The sequence below is a fragment of the Acyrthosiphon pisum genome, chromosome A2 (genome assembly GCF_005508785.2).
Source record: "Acyrthosiphon pisum isolate AL4f chromosome A2, pea_aphid_22Mar2018_4r6ur, whole genome shotgun sequence".
Lineage (NCBI taxonomy): Eukaryota > Metazoa > Arthropoda > Insecta > Hemiptera > Aphididae > Acyrthosiphon > Acyrthosiphon pisum.
The window spans coordinates 15,326,910-15,350,444 of record NC_042495.1 but is presented as its reverse complement, the minus strand read 5'-3'; the positions used below and the strand labels follow the sequence as shown (position 1 = coordinate 15,350,444).

The 23,535-nt window shown below is 36.5% G+C and overlaps 1 protein-coding gene across 1 annotated transcript; it reads left to right on the top strand.

Annotated features, from left to right (window-relative positions):
* The first annotated feature begins 3,191 nt into the window (after window positions 1–3,191).
* On the top strand, window positions 3,192–20,863 carry LOC100575402 (protein doublesex). The gene is made up of 3 exons (XM_003244284.4): window positions 3,192–3,643; window positions 13,327–13,404; window positions 18,052–20,863. Exons 2-3 carry the CDS (start codon window positions 13,327–13,329, stop codon window positions 19,441–19,443), a joined length of 1,470 nt encoding a protein of 489 aa, XP_003244332.1. The 5' UTR covers window positions 3,192–3,643; the 3' UTR covers window positions 19,444–20,863.
* Window positions 20,864–23,535: the final 2,672 nt, after the last annotated feature.

The window sequence follows — 23,535 nt, the reverse complement described above, 5'->3', positions numbered from 1 at the left end:
AGTGTCAAGCACTTCTTTCGGTTTGAGACTAATCTAGCTAATGTGGACCATAATTTACATTGTGCCGCTATTATACACGCCTATTCAATTTATTTGTAGCATCCACATTTTATGTATAACGCACACACCATATTTTTACAGATTAAACAAGACTGTCAAGTATATAAAAAAAAATATATATATAAAAATTCTGTATATACAGACATAATCGAATGTAAATATATATACATTTGTACATAATATGACAATAATTTATAATCTATATTATTATTATGTTGTCCAATAAACATGAACAATAAAATTACACCTCCTCTGCACAATAATCGTATTATAAGAATATGTTTATAATAATGCGTAAAATGTAATCAAATAATGGTAGGTACTTACATCAGGGAATCTATATTATTTTTTCTTCTATAATAGCTCGGGTTTTATATACGATATTCAGTGCAGGAATAGTTTTGGTTCTCAGCATTGGTGTGGTTTTTCAAATTAGAACGACGATCATAAAACCTTTAATATATAATTCGGGATTATTAAAAAATATACCCTTTAGGTATATGGTCTATACCTATCTTATGAACAAAAAAAAATATTTGTTATATGTTGTTCGATTTTGTATATCGTGCGTCTATCAATAATGTGTGTTTATAATAAATAAATAATAATAATAGTATTATATTTTGTTTGAGCAATATAATATTATCATATTATAGTGGTGTATTTATTATATTATGATATACGGGGGACATGTAAATTGTTAGTACAGTGCAATTCATTTTTAAACTTACGACTTTTATGAGTTTCTACATCAGCTTCTTACGAATATTACCAGCATTTTCGGCCTGAATTTGGATACACGACTTGATTTAAAATATTACTTAAATTGCCGTAACACAATTTTATCCGCTCTAGGTATATACTCATTACACCTAGCTATATCTCAATGATGATTAAAATAACGGTTCACGGAAAGGTTAGTTTTGGTATATATACATAGGTAGGTACATAATAATATTATAGTTACATTCAACATAAACGATTAAATCGTGTACAACGACTACAGCGTGTCAGCGTAACTCATACACACGTACACAAATATATTTATATATATATTATATATAGGTATAGATGTATTAGAACTTCGGTCGTCGTTACTAATAGTGTACATGCGCGTATACCTATACTTCTCTCATTAAATTGTTTTGCTCGAAAATGTCCTCGAGTAAAGCATTAAAATTAGTTTTACTTGTATTTTTATTACAAATAGCGACGTTTTGACCGATTACAATATTATGTTATTAATAAAATAATAGTAGGTATACATATAGGTACCTATAACTAAATGTAATTAAAGTAGGATATTATAAATAGTTTTTATTATATTTACAGCGGTCAAACTATAATATCCTCGTTACCGATATAGCTGTTCAATATATAATATACTATATTCCCATATACCCGTTCAAAGTATTAAAAGGTTTGGTAAGTTTGAATACTAGTTGTTATAGGTATTCTGAATGACTATGATATGATAAAATGCGACATACCTATTTTATTTTACAATATGGTATAATATGGTTCAAATGGTTTCAACATAATAATTTTGACATGAATTAGATTGAAATATTTAGTAACATTATATATAATTAACTACAAATTACTCATACCATTTTGGTGTTTTTTTAATAACTTTATCACGTGCTTATTCAACATAATAATGTTGGTGAATAATCTAATATTACTGACACCTCCGCACTGACTGCACCTACACCAAAGGATAAATCTATCACTATATAATGTGTCTATATGGAATGAGATAAGTGCCTACCTGCCTACGACTTATAAGTAATATTTTACGACAAATATACCCATACTTAAATTATAATTATAATTATTGTTCTTTCAGTTATACTATAATAATATATGTGATTGAATAATTGTTTACTATAAAGTACTATTAATACTATATTATGTATTTTTAGGTACATTTAACATTTTGATCTCTTCAACCTTCGGGTGTAATATACCTATTTATACATATTATATTATTATTATTCATTATACCTAAATAAATATATTATATTATGTTTTAAAAATGTATATTATGCCACATGCATAAAAAAATGACTCATATAAATATATAATAATAACAATTTTTTGGAACGAAGTATAAACTATAATATAAATCCATATATTATTATAATTTATACATATATATTATATACCTACCTAGAATTTTCGTACACATTTAACAACACGCAAAATACATTACTTGTATTAGGTATACCTATAATTATTATCAATACGACTGGTCGCGCGCGCGCACACACACACCTTAACGTAATAAATGTCTGCATATAAACCTATATAACCGATACAAATGCGAACCGATTGGTTCGCGTTGATTGGTTTCTTTTAAGTTATACACATACCTAACTTGTAATACACGGTATACACGTATACCGCGGTAAACACGGTAATTTGACGGCCGCGTTTGCGTTTTGGCTCGACGTATAATAATTAGTCCGGTGATAAATTCGTGGGAAAATCGTAAACCATTAGCCGCGGGTATATCTAAATACACCTATTATACGGGTATAACATTATTAGGTATATCATGGTATATACATTATTAAGTATATCATGGTATATAGGTACCTACGTTATTATACTTATCTAATAACGACGATAATATTATTATTATATCGTGGGTACGCGGACAATATTTTGGCGAATTATAGTATTTTTACAGTTTTCTGCCTGAAAAACCGTCGATTGATATTATGCCTATTCGCGGACTATACAAACGATGACATTTAATAATAATAATATGATATTATTGTAATATTATAAAATTACGAAAAAACAGAACGCGGGCGGCAATTATCAAAGACCCTATGAGATATTAAAAAATCGAAAATCTCGGACGACGATCGCATCAGCGTGACGCGCGCGCGCAGTGCAGCAGGTGTGAACCGCCGAGCGGATGTGTCGCTGCGGGACGGGCGGTGGCGGTGTAAAAAGGGGCGAGTTTCGCGCGACGGCCCGGGCGGTGGGGCCGACTCGGCATTGGTGCGTTTCGGGCACGCCCCCCGCGGCTCCCACCGCGGCCGCGGCGCCGGCCCGGTACCCCCACCCGCGGAACCGGTGCGGCCGCGTCGCGGCCCCCCGGAACGAGACCGCGGCCCGGGCCAGTACAAGCCGGCAGGCGCTCCGGACCAGTTCGTGTTTTCCCGTCGCACCGCTAATCGCCGTGGCCCGCCGTGGTCGTCAATCGTCACTCGTCGTCCGCGTCGTCGTCGTAGTTACTAGTTATTGCGCCGCTGAGACAGCGTCGTGACCGCCGCGAAAACGATATATTATCTTAATATATCATACGCCAACGATAATTCGGTCGCGATTTTTACTATTTTTCGTATTTATTATTTCGTCGTTGAATTTTTTGGTTTTTTTTTTTTTTTGGTGATTTTTCGGCGAAAAGTTACGATTGTTTTTATTCTATAAACACTACTTTTATGTGCGTTTGCGCCATGAAGACCAGACGGTGACATCGAAGTTAGCCACGAGCGACGGAAAAGTACATTTCGGCGGAATCTCCATTGGATATGCTGCTCGCCTACTTGTCGATTTAAAATTAAACGTAAGCAAAACAACAATATTCTATCGATATATAGGTATTATTATCATTTACGATTTACGTTCAACAATTTTCCGCAGTAACAGCTTTTTTCCCCGTTTAATTACAATAAGGTTAAAATAAACTCATGTTTATATTATAATAATATAGCAATTTATAATAATAATAATAATAAATGTACATGTAGGTAGTTAGGTAGGTACCAACGTTTTCCAATCGCAATAAAATGATTTATCTTTGCAATTATTATTATTTTATTATTTATGGTAATTGAAAAACTATAGGAGACTTCAACGCCTGAACAAGTATGTTAATCCCATTTGTAGGTTTCGCTGTTTTCAATAAAACTAATTACTTTACATATACATTTTTTCCCTGCTCTTCGACCATACAAAATAACATAAAATAATATAATATGATAAATATTAATTATTATCTTTAAAAAACATTTTTTCATTTCATAAGTCAGACATAATTTTTTTTCATTTTTTAAAATACGAAATAGATATTTATAGATTGTAAATGGGTTTTTATTATGTATTGGCGTTAAAGTTTCCTATATGGGTGTATGCGTATATACTATTATAGCTGCAATCGTGCGAATAGTTAAATATCTCATCTATATTGAAAAAAAAAAATTAAAATAGACATAATTATTGATGTACCTACATTTTGTTGTTATTGTAACTGGCTTATTTTGCAACGATTGGAATACGGACTCATCGGAAATGTACGTGAATAATCGTCGGGTGATCTGGTGTGGGCGAATGGGTCACGAAAAGTCCGTGCGAACACGGAATGGGCGTAAAGTGTTTTTTTTTCTATGAACGGAAAGTAATAGACTAATAACAATATATCGATTCATAGGCTCGATAGCGGCAATAATAACGATTATATTATATTAATATCGGTTTTTTTTTTTTTTAATTAATTTAGTTATAAACCCGCGTTGCGTTTTTACCGAGCACGACCCAAGAGACGGCCGAGGCGGTGGGTATATAGAATATATATATTCGTACACGCCCACGCTCGATCATCGATTAATCGGTTTAAAATTAAAACACAAATCCTATACATATAATAATATATAGTACATACATAGTATTATATTTATATATATTATACACGTATGTTTACGTATTACCTGTACATAACGAACACATCGATTATTAATTAATTATTTATTAAATTATAGAGTATTATGTGTCCCGTCCCCTAAATTCCAAAATTGGCGTCCGACGCTTCGTGTGAGGTTTCTCATGAACTTTCTCCGTTATGTCTCGCAGATATTAATTACTCTAATTGGAACAAATGATTATAATTGTCCAATATTCAATAGAAAAATCAAAAAATAATTCCTATGTGTAAAAATATTAATTAATTGTCAATGGAAAATACCTCCTTACCTATTATCTATACACACCTATAATCTATATATAATATACATATATGTATTATATACCTATATTTATGTATGTACCCACTACAAAAGGAACGAGTAGTTTTCTGAAAAAAATTCATAAATTAAAAGATTTATATGAATGTGTATACCTATATTATATACATATACCTGCTTACACAATGTATTTAACGTATAATTTTAAGGTCATTTATATACAAATTCACTATATAATAAATAAAAATAAAGGCACATGAACATCATAATATTATTACGTATACAATGTTAATAATTAATAACTGCAGCGAGTATACGTACCTGTTTTTTTTATAATATTGTAGTCCAAATTAAAACCTTGTCAGTTGTGTATGCATGTGTTGATGTGTGCATATAACATTCGACATAGTATATATTTCCCATGGTTCAGTGTATATAATGCTAATTTGTTGACTGCGAATACTAAATCACAACTATAATTATTTGATACAAGTTGCTACACAAAACCGCCTTTATTATCATAATTTGATTTGCAAATATAGCTGTCGAATATTATTCACTATTATATTAGAGACTTATTTTTAATCTAAAAATATCTAAAATATCTCATTTGCGAGCCACGAGCAATTATAAATTAACTCACTCATTTGAATAATAAATTATTATACGCGAACTGTTGTTATAGGTATTGCAATTCTCTAATCAAATGAGTCGAGAAAAATAACGATCGAAACAATTTATTTTGCGATGCAATTTTCATTTCACACGAGTTGCACGACGAGTTCGTTAAAATTCTAGTTAAAATCATGTTTGTTAAACATGTTACAGTTGTTGAGATTCCTATGCATATATTCATTAATATCGACTTACAGTGATGACTATTATTATATTTATAGACATGCGTAGTATATTATTCACACGATAGTCTTGTATTAATACAATTTACGTTTGGGAATCTAGTTGTTTTTATTTTATATTTCCTTCTTTAATCTTCAACCGGAGCGGTCCATTTGATGACACACGCGGACGCGGAAGAGAGATCTCGCACTGCCGCCGAAAGAGGAGCAGCAGCTGACTAAAAAAAAAATATACGAGTAGAAAAAAAATTATGTGTAGCGTACACACACTCTAATAATAATAGTCAAGTCTAATGAATACCGGATATTTCACAATTACTCGCTAATGGACATCACGATATCCGACCATTAGACCCCGACACTATCACACCCACTTTTGCCGTGCCGTCAGTGTATATAATATATAGCAGAAGCAGCAGTGATGGTGGTGGTACTATTATATAGTAGTAGTCATAGCAGTATGTTTCAAGGTGACCCACATTGATGATGATCCGCGATGAGCGAATACCTAATGTGTGTGAAAATATAAATAAAACCACGAAAGAAACAAAAAAAAATTGCATAACTTTATTCATATATCTATATTCTATATACAACGATCGCAATAATATTCGGTTTTCCCGGACATCAGCTGAGCGAAATAACCAGTTTTACCAAGTACATCATCGTACCTGTAGGTGCATGCATATGTAGATTTTTTTTTTTAATTTCCCAATATAATAATAAACGAAAATTACATAGTCACGGACTCACGGACAAGGAAAAAAACAAATCAATGAGAGTATAATATAATATGCATAATATGCTCCTTCTCAGCGCACAATATGCTTGTATAATATATAGGTAATATATTGTGTATATAATATGACGTGCGTGTATATGTGTGTGTGCGCGTACAGTACTTATACTTGGCATATCTGACAAACAAGCCGTATTTTGTTATTTTCGAGCCGTTTAGAAAAAAATAAACCACTGATTTGCATAAACGGCACGGTCCGTATACGATCAGTGTAACGTCACAATGCTCCATTGATATGGCTGTTGGCACAATAGGCAAGTTTCATTAACAGGCTTGTTTTATGTAGACCATCAGAACGGCATTGTTTCCCGTGAACGTCCTCTAGTTTGCTTTCGGTGCATATTGTGTCATTTATATTTTATATATATTATATATATATATATGGATTATATATATATTTATATGTTACTAACATATCATACAATGAAGCTTTTACGTAAAAAAAAAAAAAATGAAACACTGCAGGCTCGTTATGACCGGAGCGCGCGCCGTAAACCGACGCCCATCATACGTATAGACATATTATAGTACATTCATGTTATATATTGCCGTGTACATGTGGATTCTAAATCACGCGATGTATAAAAGACAAAAAAAAATATCGGACATTTTTTTGTTAAATTTTTTTTGTTTTGCAGTGATTTGTAGCCGCAAAAACAAGAGACGTGAATTAGCGAAAACGTCGTTGTTAGCACGTGTATATACGCGCCAGCTATTAATTTAATTATATTATCTATCTAATCTAAAACATGCAACAATTTTAGTCAGTATTATAATATTATATGCGAGAGTATAGCACTATGTACATATTGCCGCATATCATATAGGTATATTTATGTTTTTATTTTAATCTTAAAATTTATTTTCATTTTTTTCCTTATTCATATTTTACCCGACGTCGACAACGACTGCGTATGATTTTTTTGTTGGGATATGGTTAAAAAAAAAACACGATCCTTTCGTCGTGTTAAATACATAATGTGCGCGTTCCGATGCTTATCTGCTGTGCTGTCGACGGTCGTCTTCGTTGGCAGCAGCATTTTCTACACGCATAGCAGGGACATATAATATAATAATATACAAAGTATAATAAGTGCTTGCGAGTTGCGGTGGTACCCGATGCACCTATATAATATATATACGTATATACGCATGTTATGTAGGCAACGTTTATAGGCAAATGTATAATATATAATATTATCTATGTACGCGTACTGTACAGCATTATTGTGTATACGTATTAAATAGGTACATTGTATTATATTATGCGCATAGCACACATCCTGCGCGCACTTACCCTAAATATGTTTTGAAACGTTATATCCATTTATATCTCAAGGTGTCTAATTTAAATGCGACACGGTAGACGCGGTCCCGGAGCGACCCCCGAAAAGGAGACCGAAACACATCAAATCATTAATCACCGAGCGGCATTTCGCGGTACGATATCATATATAGGTACGATAGATATTATTATATTTTTTTACACGCGTCCTTATTCTTATATAATATAAATGCAGCGTGTGTACCGGAGCTACCGCCGCCGTTTTGACGGAAATCTAAATGCTCCGCGGCTATTGTGCTCTCCGCGCAGCGCCTAATGATGCAAAAGAATAATACACTTCTGAATATAATCGGCCTCGTTATATATATTATGTGTATATATTATTATATCCTTTTCATGGTTTTAAAACCGTTTATCGCGCGTATAAACGCGACGTCGTCTATAGGTGTAGCCGCCAGGTAGGCATTATAATCCGAAAAGGGATTTTTTTTCACCAAAACGTTTAAACGGCGTTGCACAGCAGTTCGTCGTGCATTCATCGATCATCGTCACGAGCAGAATCGATTTTGACGATCGTCGACTGCTGCTGCTGCTGCAGTGACAGAACCCAATGCGCACAGACGACGCTGTCACAATACGACATTACTGCATATTATATATTATTATACTACACACGCGTATATACCGTTATTTTTTTTACTCGGAAACTTAAAAACGCACAATATAATCGATTCAGTCGCTGCTAAACGCTTAGTCATCTCGGATTTCGTTTGTTTATACAAAATATTAAATCACGTGATTGATCCATCTGCACGTCTGATGCAACAGTAGTGTATAATAATATATATATGCACATAATAATGTTTACCTATATTATGTTATATATATATGTTATATGTTACTATTGGACTGTCGCATGCACCACAGATAGAATGACACTCTCACAAAACGCACGTGAGTACGTGACAAATTATATTAACGGATGATATTATTCAATCATGGCGACTGCAGCGTTTAGTGTGCATTCACATATTGTTATTATTTAATGCCCGATATAAAATATAATGAGTAATAGCCAATTCAAGCATAATTAGATTTTAAAGAGCGTGAGATTCTCGGTACTGCAGAATAGTACGCGTTTAAGCGGTGTTTGCTAATAAAAAAACACATTGGTCGACAAAATTGATAAAAAAAATAACAATATATATATATTAAAAAAATTCTCAAATTACTATTTTACTTGGTAAAAAAAATGAACAATCATCAATTTGTTCAATTTGTTCGTGGTACGTACTAGTTTTATTTTCTCTGGGAAATATAATTTACAACACGATGACGAAGAGTAATGGATAATATATTACTTATATATATTATTCGCGTTCGCCTCTTGCCGGCCTTCTGTGGATATTTTTCACCGACCGTCATCGTCAAAAGCTGTGTGGAACAACGATGGCGGTCGTTTTTTCTATGTGAGCTATGGTTCTTTCTCGGTAGGACTCTATAATAGTATATACACATAAGTATGGTGGTGCATATTATGTGGACAACGCTCGAGTGTTTAATGGACACACAAAAATAGAAAAAAACAAACACGTAGATCTTATGTGTGTACGCAAATAACGGTTTTGTCGAGGCGATAACAACGACACTGCTGCAGAATGGCATAGTATTATGTATTATTATATACCGTTCGCAAGGATAATAATATAACGTTCTCACCGGTCACGGGCGCTTATAGGATAATAATATTATTAATAATAATAAAAGCCGAGACTGGCCGCCGACGACACTTTATATATCCCTTCGTATTTTCTTCTCGCCACCAGTGACAGATTGTTTATGTATACTGCACGCACTGCGATATAGGTACCTATATACCGTGGCTCTTTTGCACATTCGAGTACCGTAATTTTTTTTTTTTTTTTGTATACCCATAACAATAATAATAATATGGTCCGTGTTACTTTATATATACGCGTCGGAGAACAATGGACGGGCGACACGCATCCCTTTCACACTCGAAAAAAATAATAATAATAAAGAAGAAGAAGAATGAAGAATATAAACGACGACGATGACGACTGAAGTGGTTTTGCAAAACACGTCTACAATATTAATGATGATCGGGTGCTCATAATAATAATATGTATATAGGGGACGGCGGCGGCAAAGGAGTTTCGAGGATCTCGCGGGATAGGGTCAACTGGCGTGTATATATTTACGGTTAATTTGTCAATGACAAAAAGACGCGGTGCATCGACAAAAAAAAAAAAAACACAGGAGACCAAGAGAGAAAGAGCGAGTTAATATTGTTCCGGGGGATTAGGCGGATGACTTTGATTAAGTTTCGGCAGCTGCCGTTCGAGAAAACCGTTTGGTATGTTGCCAAATCACGCGCGCGTGTGTTTCGATAATGCCAAAAACCACTGTTTGCAGCAGGGAAGAGCCTCCGTCTGTGCAAGCTTGCTCTCGTTTTTACCGCGTTGTGCAATCGTCGGAATCTGATCGTTGGCCAAAAATCATAATATATCGTGGCCATCATCAATTTATACTGTAGAGTGGGTACCGCCGTGTATTATTATTTATTAATATATTTTATTACGACTGCATCAGTGGCGTGGAATATAGGTTAAAATAATAATAATATGAAAATCGCTTTAGCAGAAAAAAATAATCAATAATCGTCGTCGTCGTTGAATAATATTTTGTGAGAGGGATGGATATTGCATTTTCATTTGACATTATCAAAATCATTATAATATTTTTGATACCTGAAAATAAATGGGGAGAAGCGGTTTATTTCGAATCGAACGGTGCAGTGGTTTTACAGAAAAAAAATACCTAGGACTTTGGCGTTGGATAATATTATAAGAAAAAAATTGAGTTCCTGTAGTATCATATAGTCTTGTGAACAGATTCTAAAACAATGGGCGGATCTTCGTCCCCTAAGAATAATATCATATGATAATCGTTTCAGATTTGTCATATCATGATGCATTAAAAAAATAGAACACGCCGTATTAATTTTGTGTTGGTCGAACGTTGCGAAAGGTTACGAAGTTATGTTCGGTGACGATGGTTTTATCTCAGATCCGATCTGCCCGTGACCACATATATATACGCGTATAATATAATATAATCTAATACATTATATACTTCTATTGAGTAGGTACGCCTCGCGTGTGGCCCGCGCACACGGTGGTGCCGACTGCGTTACGTAAAAAAAGCGTACAGTCCGTTGTTCAGAATGAAAAACGCACACGCGGCAAATAAATAATTGATCTACTATTTGAATAATAATATAATATACGAACGTCGGACGACGATATAATAATAATAAAAATATTATGTATAATATACAGGCGATTAATAATAATAAAAAAAAAAAATTAAATATTGTATAAATATACGCGTCCCCGAGACCACCGCTGCCGTCGTTGTGCCATAGCAGAGACGCGCAAGAGATTGTCGTGTCGAATACGGCATTCGGGCAAGGGTGTGTGTGTGTGTGTGTGGAGTATTATGTACGCATATAATATACTTTTATATATGTTATATATATATATGTGTGTGTGTGTGTTATATGTATATAATATCGTAAGCCCGCTTCTGAATTAGGAAGCCGGCCAATTCGTGCGACGGACGAAACCGGTCGCGGCCGGTGTCATCTTTTTAAACGTGTGTAATATATAATAATATAATATAATATACATAAAAATTCACTGTCCGCGCGGTAAACGATCTTATACGCGCGTATTATACAATATAGAACCCGAGAGCCACCGAAATAATATCACAACGTTAATATATTACTATTGTGAGGTACACATATAATATATATTATTATATATACATTATGTTATATACTGTTATATACACACACACATATATATATAGGGGGACGGGGAGCCGGATAACTGACTTGATATTATTATTGCCCTCTGCGCCCGCTCCGATTTCTTTTCCATATGTTACATAAACACGCATTGGATAGCGATCGATGATGATGACGACCGTTAATTTAACACAATTTATATATCTGTCCGGAGCGAGTCTTCCGTTCCGGTAGCGTCTCGAGAACACTGCTGTCTTGGGTGGGCTGGTGTGTCTTTCGAGAAAAATAATCTCAATAGAATACGACGACCCACGATATCGCCTACGCCCACTAGATGCCGCCGTTCAGATATTTCACCGTCGCTTATTCGCGCAGCCATATAAAATTTAATTAACCGCCGTCCCCAGCCGGCGACACTGCTGCTGTTGCATACATAAACGGTAAAAAACTTCGTTAACGGCGACATCGCGATGGCTTACCTCTTTTCCGACGAAACCCTCGCAAAATCATATCGCGATATCAATCGAAAATGATATTAAATAGAATGCTATAGGTATACCACGAATATTTAATACGACTATACCCAAAAACCGTCGAATGAATCTTAATAACTGCGCTCTGGTCTCGTCGTCATGGGCGAAAGTGCAGCTCTTTTGGGGCACGCTATACCAGATACCTATATGTACCTTTAATATTTCGTGGCAGCTATATAGTAGATCTAGCGATAAGACGCGTCAATTCCGTCGACGATGACTATACGGATTTTTACAAGAACAACGGGTATTATATAACTGACGTTTAAGCCGAAGGTTAGGTTATGGGAGCTCCGGTAGCAGTTCGAAAATAATAATACCTAATTATTTCGTGACTCGGAGCAATTGCACACGTATTATAATAATTAATAACGCTGTTAATTATTACTCGCCTCCTTCACACGCACGCAAACGCATGCGTGCGTATGCATAATACGCGTGTAAGAAACGGCGAAAATCGATTTGGTATAAAGTAGGTACCTAAGTATAATGTACGCGGAAGTCATACACGGCCGATACCACGTGCATCCTGCACAGCCACGTGAATATTAATCTCAATTAGTTAGCGTGACAAAAAAGTATTGGCCGTTGTTATAGACGTACCGTGTATACCGGAGATAATATACCTATGAAATATCGAAAACCATTTGTCCTCTATAATGACGCGTCCGTGTGTAAAATAATATTCATTGAGACAGAAAAGACGGAGTGTATAATATTATAGTAATAAGAGTTATGGTCATATATATTGTATGTAGCCGGTATATAATATTATACAGTAGTATTAATAACAATAATATGTTAATGCCAACCCAATATTTTTAGTAGGTTTCCTTGACCAGATCTATTTAGCATATATAATATATATTGTTCGGCGATATACCTAATACGACGATGTTCACGCGCATCATTCGAGGATAAGCCACCTCCTTGTTTGGATATGATTTATCAATCGTTTTAAAAGAATTTTTTTTTTTACAGATGAACCAACAGTGCAAAGTTTGCGGGGAACCAGCCGCCGGTTTCCACTTCGGAGCTTTTACTTGCGAAGGCTGCAAAGTGAGTACCGCGCACGTAATGATGCACGAATCAGAAATATAATAATTTATAAGACCTAATAAAATTGTAGCAGTATTGAAAATAATAAATGAAGGGCCGCAGATATAGGTAGTGTTAATATGAAAATTGTACATAATACGCGGGTAGTACCTAAATAGTTCAACAATGTCGAACGTACCTGCAAATGCGAACAAGTTTTATTGTCGTGACGACGAAGTAAATTTTTCTCCGCCGCGACTGCCACGACGGCTGGCATTGGCTTTCAAAAATAAAATAAATAATTCTTCTCCGTAGATTGCGCTTCCTCGAATCGATCTAATAATATAAGACCGTATAATATAATATAAAAAGAAGAAAGTGTAATCTCCACTGTCACTCCACCCCACCAGTATTGTTGTCACATTATCATTATCATAATTACTATTGATAAATAATATGCGTTTATATACACACGACGAAAAGTAGTAGCATCCAGTAGCGTATATAGGTAAATAATGATGAATTAAAAAACATTTTTTTTCTTCACCAACTTGGAACATAATTATTGTTTATCGTCGTCGTCCGTGATGTCCATTATTATATTATTATTATTTCATCGAGAGTATTCGAGACACAAACCGGCCGCATGCTTAGTGTTATAATAAATTATTTCGACGCGCTTAAAAACAATCACCGTCCATTATTGTGATCTAAAATCGTTATCAACGTGCCAACACGTATATTATTGTTAGACGAGTATACCTATGCGTTACAGTGGAATGTCGTGTGCGCGAGTTGTCAATAACTGGCATTCGCGACATCGAAGAGAAAAATAATATGTTATGTACTTTTCCTACGGATTTACACGGATTCAATCGACCAAAAAAAAAAAAACCGCTTACCGAATACCGATCACTGGCCCGAAACACAAACATGTATACGTAAATATCATTATTCTAATATAATTGCACAATATGATATACAAAGATTATTATTATTATTTGGGATAAAATGACGTTTGTTACGCAACTACACTCGCCGGATAAAAAAATATGTCTCTCTCTCTCTCTCTCCCTCCCACGTTCGTATCTCTTGAGCCCAATATATTATAGAAGATGCAGTGGCCGATCGTTAGATAACGCATATTCTTATACCCGCTCACGTGGACGAACATGTATTATAATAATATATACCTATATGTAGGTACGCTTTATAAGATCGAGTTAATTTCGTGACACGATTTATTTGACCAGTGTAATAATATAATATTATTATCACCGTAATATCATGAGCCGGGCCATGTGACTTTCTATTTTTTTTTTCCATTATTATTATTATTATCGAGATGATATGTATTATAAGTTAGACCGAAAAGAAGAGTAGGGAAAGAGTTATTAAAAAAAAAAAAAACAACAATTTAATAATAATAAAATGTCAACTGAGAGCGTCTTTATACGCGCGTATATGCAGTGTATGTGTCGTATATGTATACCGGTTGGTTTTCATCTGCGATGGTCCAGTTGTGGTGCGGTCAGGTCGACGCGGAATGCTGCATCTTCGCCTACATCTAGTGTGTATGGTATATACGTATTATATATTATACACGCACACGTGAGACAAATGTCAAACCGATTGAAAATAATAATAATAATGCGGATGGAAAAAAAAATATATAAATAAAATGAAACCTCGCGCGCGCATTTTATAACCTACCTATATATTATATTGTGTTATAGTAACAGGCTATAATAATAATAATAATAATATTATGGTATATTGTTGTATTTCTCCCGCGTCTCTCTTTCTCTCCGCAGCCATCCCAGCGACCTAACTAATTCACCATTATTTACAAATTGCTTTTATGTGCAAATGGAGTTGTAAGGACCGAGTTGACTCTCGTCCGGCTCTCTATCTCCGTCTCCGAGATATTCCCGGAACCGACTGCAGCATCATCCGCAGCAGTATAATATGTATTATAATAATTTAATGCCGGCGGTGCCCCCCGTCGGATCGGTCTCTCTTGCTCGCGCGAATAACGTTTATTTTATTTTTTCGTATTCTAGTATGCTGAATAAATAAAACGGCAGAACTATTATGGTCAAAAGAGTAGTATAATTACGCACCGGTCGGAAATATTTAAAATTGTTCAAACACAATGAATGTAATATTACATATTTAATTCTATTTTGTACCGTTGCGTCAGCCCCGTACGGCCATGTGCGGACCCACAAGAATTTTATAGTCTTCGTCCACTCTCGTTTTTCACCGCCATTGCTACCATACGCTCACTCTTCCCGTCGACCGCACAGACACGAAATAAAAGTGATATTTATTTTCAAAACCATTATAATATACGTCGTGTATTATATGGACAAACCACATACGCGTGCGTCTCACCCGAGATAATAAAAATATTTATTACATAAATATCGATTTCACAACAAATACCTATTGCTCTTCATATTTATATAAATATGGTGACACAAATTTACTTCCCGGAACGTGTTTGATGACTTCAGTTGAACATAGTTATTTAACGACTCCGTTCTCCTAGAAACATAAAATATAAACCCTGTAATTTTCGTATATAATGTACACAGAAGCTTTCGATTGAGATATAATATTTACCAATGTCGTACTGTCGTACCTGGTGAACATTTTCAGGAGGTGGGGTATGAAATATCTTATTAAGAAATTATAAAAAAAGCCAATAGCAATCCTAGAAACACAATATTATGTACTTGCGGGAAAAGCTTAAAACACTAAACAAATACAGTAGATACACACTTGGTCGTATTACGAATATAGTATATATTTCAACTATTAGACAAAGGGCACGATGTAGAGAAGACTCGAGACTACATAGCGTCATCCGGTGTATTTATAAATAAACCTTGATTATCTACGTCGTGATTACAGCTGATTGCAACGATTCACTTATCGAATTTGATGAGTGATATATATTATATATATAAAAAAAAAAAATGTGTAACTGCGATATAACGTCGAAGAATGAAAAAGAATATTTTTACATTAAACGTCGTCCAATAATCATTGTACTAGAAATAAAGGTATAGTGGGTGGAAGGGGGAGGGGGAAAATGCAATTTACCCTCTCAGTTGCGCGTGCATTGTGTTTTCCCAAACACGTCATGCCTACACCGTAGAAGAGAACGATTACTCGTACCCGTTCATAAATAGTGTCGGCGGCGGCCACTCGTATTATACAAATTACAACAAATTGTTTTTCGTTTGTATATAATATTATAATAACCAACACAGTACGTTTTAGCCGCACAACGGTATATTTTCACGTACGAAACCCTCGGGGTACATTTAATAGCCGAATAATGCGTGTGTATTTATAACATAAGTGTAGTATAATATAATATTAATAATATGACGTAAATTACGTGCCTATATTATGTGTATGTGCGTATAGTTATAATTGTGCCGTTTTCGTCGGCCATTCAATATAAAATGTGTACACGTAAACCGTAAGTGCATTTCGATCCAAACACACACACACACACATTATATAGTTGTATGGGCTATATAATAACATTCATTCATTCGATCGCCGCGATACGAAGGTTTATGATTAATATACCGATTCGTATTTAGTATACGCGCGCACACTCGCGCACATTTATAAATATACAATATTATAAACGTATATAGATGTGACTCATTAGTCTTTAGATGCCTATCGCGGCCGGGTTAAGTCTCCGTGCCTATATTATCGTTTTGGCGCACGAAGACACACACACGCACACACACACACACAATATATATCGACCGTGTGATCTATCGTTTTTAATAACATTCGCCGCCGTCGGTCGAAATAATATTACAATATTACATATATATATATATACATATACTATATAGGTATATACTTATTCGTGGGAATAATGTCAGCAGAGTATCTGCTGTGTGTGGAGCGGACTCATGTAGCTCGGAGCCAAGGCGGACACGCCCTCGCCGCGTATATTACATATATTATTATTTTCCGGTCAAAACGCATATAAACACATAGCTGGTACCCATTCATATTACAATAATATATCGCGCGTTCACTTTTTTTCGTTGTAACATAATATCTTTACTAACGAAATTACGAAAAGATCATCCCAGTCCGAAAATACGACCTGTTATAATAAATACCTCCACGCCTAATCATTTGATGTTTTCACTAAATAATTGCTTTCCAATAGTTTATACTCGGTATTCTTCTATAGACTAGACGATAATACGATTAAAGGCGTGGATTGAAATTCACTAAAAAGTACGAAAGACGACTTACAAATGTCGACTAAATTATCTTAAACTATAAAAATATCTTTCTTGAAACTATATTTATATCAATCAAAAATTTAAATCTCCTGTACACTACTATAGAGATTATTAAGTGTTAACTCACTGTACTTAAATTTTGAATACAAAACTTGTGAAGTGTCTATCTATATTAAAATGCAATTGAAATACAAATAGCCGAAAAAATAGAAAAATAAAAGTTTATAACAAACAATATTATTATATTCCATTGATTACAAACTACAATAACCATTAACGACATATTATTCTATTGATGCTGACCTACATCTTTTAATTATTGTATTGTCTATAATTATTATCTAAACGGAAAAACCTTGTTTTTTTTTCACAGTCGTTTTTCGGACGAACCTACAACAACCTGAGTTCGATATCGGAATGCAAAAACAACGGCGAGTGCGTGATCAACAAGAAGAACAGGACGTCGTGCAAGGCGTGCAGGCTGCGCAAATGCCTGTTGGTGGGCATGTCTAAGAGCGGTTCGCGGTACGGCCGCCGATCCAACTGGTTCAAGATCCACTGTCTGCTGCAGGACCAAAACGCTGCGGCCGCAGCCGCGGCCGTCGGCCACCACCCGCCGCACCATCACCACCAACACCACAACGGCAGCAGTCGGTCGTCACCGCACCACCAGCAACAGCAGCCGCCGCACCATCAGTCGCAGCCGTCGCCGTTCGGTTCGCCGCTGTACCCGGCCGGTCTGGTGCACCCCGGCCACCACTTCCTGACCACCGACAAGTTCCTGCAGGCCCGACTCAACGGTTACGGGGCCGCCGCGGCCCTGATGACCGCAGCCGTCCAGGACGACGCGTCCTGTCGGCGCCAGGCAGCAGCTGACGCGATCATCAGCGGGCACCACCACCATCACCGAAACCGCCATCATCATAACAACAACAACAACAACAACAACAGCATTGACCGACGGCACCGTCACCGTTACGACGATGAAGACGACGATGACGACGATTGCGGTGGCCGCCGTCGCCGTGACGGTGACGACGATGAAGACGACGAGGACGACGACAACGGCGAGCGCAACGACAACAACAACGGCGGTGACGACCATTCGCCAAAGGGTGGTCGCCGTCGCCGGCGCCGGCCGTCCGCTTCCGACGACTCGGGCGGCTCGTCCATGCCCGACGACGAGGACAACCGTGGCAGTGGCCGCCGCAAGACCGCCAGTCCTGTGCTCCGGCACCACCACCGCAGCCCGTCATGCACCACCGGTGGCACGCCGCCTGCGTTCCGGCCGCTGTCCTCCTCGCCGTCCGCCTCGTCAACCGGTTCGGCGGACGCCAAACGCATCCGGCTGTCCGTCAGCCCGTTGTCGGCCACCGTCGGCTCGTCGCCCGTCTCAGGTTTCCACTCACCCTACTATCCGTTGTCCGTCACCCGACCCGGACTGACGCCGTTCGTCGGCGGCGGCCTCACGCTGTCCATGGCCGCGGCCGGCTGGCACGCAGCAGTGGCCGCGGGGCGCACGGCCGCCGGTGGCGATCTGCTGCTGTCCAGCCCGGCGCCGGGTGGCGTGGCCGTCGAACAGGAATACCCCATCGACCTGTCGCTGAAGACCACGGCCGCTAAGTACAACAGGTCGCCGGTGCCACACGCGCCCCAGTCCGCCGGTGGCCGGCACTCGGCCACCGACGACCCGGAGACCGCGGCCACGGCCACCGCGCTGCCACCTTCGCCGCTGGACCTCACCAAACGGACGGCCGAAGTCTAGTTCGACTGACCACCACCACCTGCAGCAGACGACAGCCCGCGATATCGCTTCGGAGGAGAAACCTTGCTATACTACTACCTATACCACTATTACTACTACTACTACTATTATTACTACCACCTGTACCACTACCACGTTGTACCGTACCAGCCGAGTGTACTCACGCCGCCGCCGTCGTGTCCAAAAGTCGGAAGAAATTTTTTTTTGCTGAATTTTTCATATTTTTTTCGGCATCGTCCTAGTCATTGTATAAAGAAAAAAACGATCGTTCCCAATTTCGTACAGAGGTGTAGTACCTCCATGATAATATTGAACGACGCGACCCGAATGAGATGTGGTGTGTCTTGCGCACTTAGACGCGTATTAATATCTCTCATCGAGTGGTTGTGGAAAGGGGGGGGGAGAAGAGCACGCGTACCGCGGTACATTCGAAATACATATATTATTATTATTACTATACCGGTTATACGGTTACTATATGACGTGGTGCGGTGTGCGTGTTTACATTGCGGTAACCCCGTTGTCCATTTCGGGTTTAGAAGACGAAAACAAAACGGAGAAGAAAAAAATAGGTACTGCAGTGGGCACATCACAGTGTCAAAGACAATAGGAGTTTGTCACACTCGGTAACAATGCCGGTGGGCGGCTGTCTTCGCGACAACGCATATTGTGCATATTATAATACACATATAATACACCCTAGGCCCACACCCGTAATTTATTACCCGTATTTTTATGTTACATATTATAATATACGTGTGGTCAACAAAGCAGTAATTTATTTTTTCAAGACGGAATAAGACAAACTGCATACATTATTTTATTATTATTATCATCATTATTATTATTATTATTATTTTTATTATTATTATCATTATTATTATTAATATTATTTTCATTATTATTATTATTATTATTATTATTATTAGATACGTCGTGTTGTGCATACTGCACGCGCTAGATAAATCCGATTTTATAATATTATTTTACTATTTCGATTATAATATTAAAAACTGAATAATAAATGAACGGGTCTCGTGTATTATTTTAGTTAGCTCGTCGTCTATACACAAATATTGTTTATATAGCTACATAATATTTTGTAAGATTTAATATTATTATATTTTTAATATTAATAAATTGTTATTATTTTTATTTTCATTCTTTAAGTTATAGGGATTCGGCCAGTAATAGCATTGTACATACTGTATTTCATTTAATATATTATATAACTTTATTATTTTTAGTAGGACGTAATTGTAATTTTATTTTATTTTTCGTTATCTATGTATATGTAAAAATAAATTGTATAAATTATTGAAATTAAGAACTTGTTAAAAATGAAGAAAAATAGAAATAAAAAAAAATTTAGATTTTAAATACATCGTGGTGTTTATTATACATTATATTCTAATATAAATACTATGGTTTTCTTTTTACAGTCTAGGTATAAATGGTATAATAATATCACCTTAGCCTCGTCCCAATTCGGTCGAGCGCATACCGCACTTGAGCAATAAATAGTTCTTACATTATACTGCGAATACAATACTGCAGTGGACTCCATATTATAGGCGTATTGTTTGAAGAAAAAAAAACTGGTGGAATTATTGAAAAATTAAAAACGAGGAGGCAAAAGTCGCTTAAGTAATTATATATACCCATTGATACGCGCGGTGGTAATAATAATTGCCAACGGTGAGATAGTGACGTACAACAGTCGGTAAAGTCGGTACTCAGCTGCCGATCGATTAAAAATGCCGCAACGAAAGCGCATATTATAAACATATTATAATACATAGGTAGGACTGGCTGGCATAGGTGGCATACTGCTTAAGTTGCACGGACGACTGTCGAGGAAGTCACGACGTTTACGGACAGCTCGTGAATAAAATAAAATAATAATATACATCGTTTATTATTGTAATTTTTATTATTTTTTTTTTCAAAGGTCAGTTTGATATGGTTTTCTTGTCAAAAACAAAATCGCGATCATGTCGGGCGGACTGATCCGATGAGAGGCATCGGAAAAAAAAATGATAATATGTTGTGCGCAGAACGTTTAATGCCATCGTCGTGCCCATTATATTACGCACATACACACACACACACACACACACACACACCGCAAATGTAACTAAAGCACCGTAGCCGTGTAATTATTATTATTACCACCGCCGACCTTGATAAATAGTGCACGACGACCGGCAGAGGCTGTCCAAGACAGGCCGCGTCATCGTCTCCGTCTTAATCGTATGCGATTAGTAAACTAGCAGGAAAAAAAATACGCCGACTAAATCTATAGGTATAATGAACAATCGCGTAAAAATAATAATAATTCGTCCACACGCGACATGTGTACAACGGTCAACGTACAAAATGCGCATGATATCCGTATAATAGTGTTATAACTTATGCGATACCTACAATGCCAATCGTCTTTATAACACGTTTTATCACTATATAGGCGATCGTCAGTAAAGGTTTTTTAGGCGATTGACATGACTTGGACAGTCGGACGGCGCTTATAATAATATTATTATATAGTAGGTACATAATATACAATCTAAACGACAATCCATTTCCGAGTTTTCATTTTTCGTTTCGATGGTAATATTATTATTTATTTATTTCCTGAAAGTCGATCGGCTAATTTTTGACCGATGAGAAAATAAGGCATCCGTAAATACTGTTTCGACCACTAACCTGGTATAGTTACACATGCGCTCTATAATAATATACCTTTATAGTCAATACCACTAACTTCTCCGATAAATGTCCGATCCACTGTTGCCATTTTACGGTAAGATTGTGTTATTACCTTGCCTAATCGAACAAAGAATTCGAAAATTGTATCAACGACAACGAGCGCTGTGTGACATGTAATTATTTCCGTTCGGCGGTTATCCGATAGCTTTTTAAATCCAAGTATAGTTGAATATTGCGATATGCTTACAATACCGTTGTACCGACAAACCTCGCCTACGTTTGTATATACGTGTTATACATGAGTATAATATATAGTGTCCGCTTTTAAATTCGCTATTAAATTGAAATACGGTCAAAACATATTAATACTATTACCTTAGTACCATACTAGGAGTTCTCAAGAATATTATCTTTTAAATAGAATTCGAATGCTAGTACTAAGAAAGAGTATTATTTATGCATTGGACATGTTTTATTTTTAAATAATACATCGTAGTTTGCGGTTAAGTACAAATAATAATTTAAGCTCTATAAGTAATAAAATATTATAAACAGGTACCTATATTAAATATTAAGTCTGCAGTATGAAACGAATTAACATGTCATTTGGACGTTTGATATAATATTGTTATTATTGCACCTATTGGTTTTGTTTTTTTTAAGTAAGAAATTCGTACCGCTGACGTCCTCGTTCTAAATACAAATATTATAACCCGTCTTAACTGTTGATTATGTATGTAATATTGTATTATAATATTTATATTACTAATACGACGAATTGTGGCCACCTTTAAAACGTGTCCGACACAGCTTCCGGTGCGCAAATCGATTTCCTTCGAAAACTTTAAGATTTTCAAAAATATTCTAACCTGGATGTACACAATTAAGTTTTAAACGTTTTTGCGATCGACCGACCGACTGACGACTCTCTGACCGTTCTCTAGTCCTTCGATGCCATTTTCGTATATACCTATATACGCCATACGCAATAAATTGTCCACGTACGTTTTATAGGTCCACTTTTACGTATTCAGGTCGACTTCCGAAATTATTAACAACAATAAAAATGTTAATGCAGCGCACGTTGGCAAATGATAACTCGTCGCCGTCGAATCTCGTCCTCCTCCAAAAGCAACCGATCCGGCGGCGATGGCATCCGCGCCACGCTCGCGAGATGACACATTTTCGCTTTCTTCCATTTTTATACGCTGGTGCTATAAACATTAATCGTTGTCCTATAAACACGTGCGACGGAGGTCCAGCCTCCGTCGTTTCGTAAGATTTTTGCCATCACGATGATATTTATTGTTATTATCGTCGTTCTTTAGGTAATCGAAACTCGAATAACTCCGTAAAAAGCGTTGGGTTTCCGATACGACACGA